The sequence below is a fragment of the Adiantum capillus-veneris genome, chromosome 13 (genome assembly GCF_014529385.1).
Source record: "Adiantum capillus-veneris isolate H3 chromosome 13, ASM1452938v2, whole genome shotgun sequence".
Classification (NCBI taxonomy): Eukaryota; Viridiplantae; Streptophyta; class Polypodiopsida; order Polypodiales; family Pteridaceae; genus Adiantum; species Adiantum capillus-veneris.
In genome coordinates, this window is record NC_140943.1 from 13,479,416 (window position 1) to 13,481,821 (window position 2,406).

The following is a 2,406-nucleotide window of genomic DNA, read 5'->3' on the forward strand; positions in this document are numbered from 1 at the left end:
TATGTTGTTGGTTAGGTAGGGCAAAGATCCCAAGCTATGTGAGTAAAATGTAAGATACCAAAAGGGACACCAGAGAGCATGTATATGGACCAAAGGCACACGAGAGATCATGTATGTAAATTCCATGTCGCAGAATGTGCAAGAAGGTAGGATCTCGAGATGCAGACGCTCAGAGAGAGAGAGAGAGAGAGAGAGAGAGAGAGAGAGAGAGAGAGAGAGAGAGAGAGAGAGAGAGAGAGAGAGAGATGATGATGATGATGATGTACATATGTGGTCTATGTCAACAAGTGCAATGACATTGTGAAACATATCAATGTTGCGAGAGCTAGAAAACACTCAACAAATTGATCTAGCACCACACAATTTTCAAATAAACATATAGCACGAGTCTCCAAAATTTTGTGAAGCTTGATTATGTGGAATTGCAATTAAGGATCAAGGCGTTTTTAGTTGTTTTGGTGGACTCAAGCTATTTATATAGATTCTTGCATGCCTTTAAATTCAACTACTTTTTAGATCCAATATTTGAATGGAATCCTGTTGTATCCACCTTCTCAAGTAGCTTGAATGGAATCCCATTGCATCTACCTTCTCAAGTAACTCGGTGATGCAGGATTAACTTTTACATCTTTAGAGACTGGTACAAAGATAAGCTTCTCATGTAATGCAAGCCTCCAATGTACGTAAGGAGGTTGCAACAAACTTGGCAACCAAATACTTGAATGATTGGCCCATTGATGAGGCCTCATATGTAAGACCACATGTGTCTCTAAGCCCAAAAAAAAAAAAAAAGATGGTAGTTTTTTGTGTGTTTTGCCCAAGGAGGTGGATCGAATAAGTGTCCTCTCCCATTCTAATTAATCGTTTCAAGATCAAATATATTCTAATAACTTCCATCCTAATTCCTAAGGCATGTATGGTTTTATGCCTCCACATATGCCACTATTGTTGATATTCAGGGGCAGAAGAAATATAGGGCAGAAATAACAATACACGAATTCAGGAAGATTATTGAAATTGTGTGGGGTGCGTACTTCTATATCTAGGTAACTAATGGTTTGGAGGTGGAGAGGGGCACGAGTAGAAGCTGCATGTAGGCGGCTGCAGCGCCTAGTACTTGAGGGTGATGTTGTAATGGAACCAGGAATTCTCCTCGGAGTTGACGATGGCGTTGAAGACGCGGCTCTGCTCTGTCACGCCGCGGCAGAAGGCGAAATCACCTGTGCCGCCGACAATGGGCGCGTATTTCACCGGATCTGACGCCACGCCACTGCCCAAGAGCGACAAGGTGCCAGCGTAGACGCTGTCATTGTATGCGAATGTCTGCGCCAGGCACAGCGTCAGCGTCGACTGACCGCAGTTGCCGTACCACCCCTGCACGCGGCCAACTCTGTCCGCCTGGTCAGCCAGGGACATGACCTTGGACAGCGGATTGTCGAAGGTATGTAGATTCGCGAAGGCGAAGGGCTGCGGAGTCACAGGGGCCTCGCTCGACAACACGTACGTGAACTGCCCCTTGGGGTTGTCAAGGAAGCTATTGTTTTGCACCGCAATGAACATGAAGAATGACAGCTTCTTGGGCTTCTTCTTGGCCTCTGCAATGGTGCTGCCCATAGACACCACAAGTAGCAAACCCAGTGCCACGATGAGCAGGGGCGTCAGATTATCTCTGCTGGTTTGTGTAGCCATTTTGGATTAAAGACCCCAAAAATTACAAGAAAAGTATGAGGATTACAAAATGAAACAGAAAACAGGCAGCAGGTTGCAAGCTGAAGAAGAATGGAAGTAGAAATGGGGATAAGCTGTGTGAGGGGTTAATGTCCTTTATATTAAAGACAAAGGAGAAGCTATAATAGTTTACGCGTGCGTGATGCGTGATTAGAAAAAGTCGAAGCTGCAAGTTGCTTCAGCTAATTGTTGAGATGTAGAGAGAAAGAGAGAGAGACGAGACAAGAGACACACCATATACGCTCCCAAAGACTGATTCATATTGAGGACAAGATACAAATATATAGGTGAGACCAAGTTCAGTAGAGTGAGCCATATATAGCTCCAACACCCCCACTCAAACAAAGGTCTCTAGCTTTGGATGAAAAAACCCTTGGGGAGTTCAAGGGAAAAACCCAAGCCCCTATACAATGTGAAATATGAACCAGTGGTGATGATGTGAAAGTGAATTGTGCATCTATGTACAAATATTCAAGTGACTTAGATATCACAAGGTGCAAATGTGGAGTGTGCATAGTGCATGGTACCTAAAAGATTACAATGTCATATGTACAAAGCTATTACAATAGAAAAGAAGCTAATCTAGAAAGAGCGAGGCCGAAGCAACTCCAAGCTCCGAGCGCAAGAGGATGAAATGTGACTCATTGAGGCCTTTGGTCAAAATGTCTGCAATCATCT

General features: G+C 44.0%; 1 protein-coding gene across 1 annotated transcript; it reads right to left on the minus strand.

The window, feature by feature from the left end:
- Positions 1–1,110: 1,110 nt before the first annotated feature.
- On the minus strand, positions 1,111–1,689 carry LOC147443620 (dirigent protein 20-like). Its single transcript, XM_086527698.1, has one exon. It carries the CDS (start codon positions 1,687–1,689, stop codon positions 1,111–1,113), a length of 579 nt encoding a protein of 192 aa, XP_086383824.1.
- Between the last annotated feature and the right edge of the window lie 717 nt (positions 1,690–2,406).

What these genes read in the sequence shown, in the direction of transcription:
- LOC147443620 (XM_086527698.1), bottom strand. Translation starts at nt 1,689, where the DNA reads ATGGCTACACAAACCAGCAGAGATAATCTGACGCCCCTGCTCATCGTG.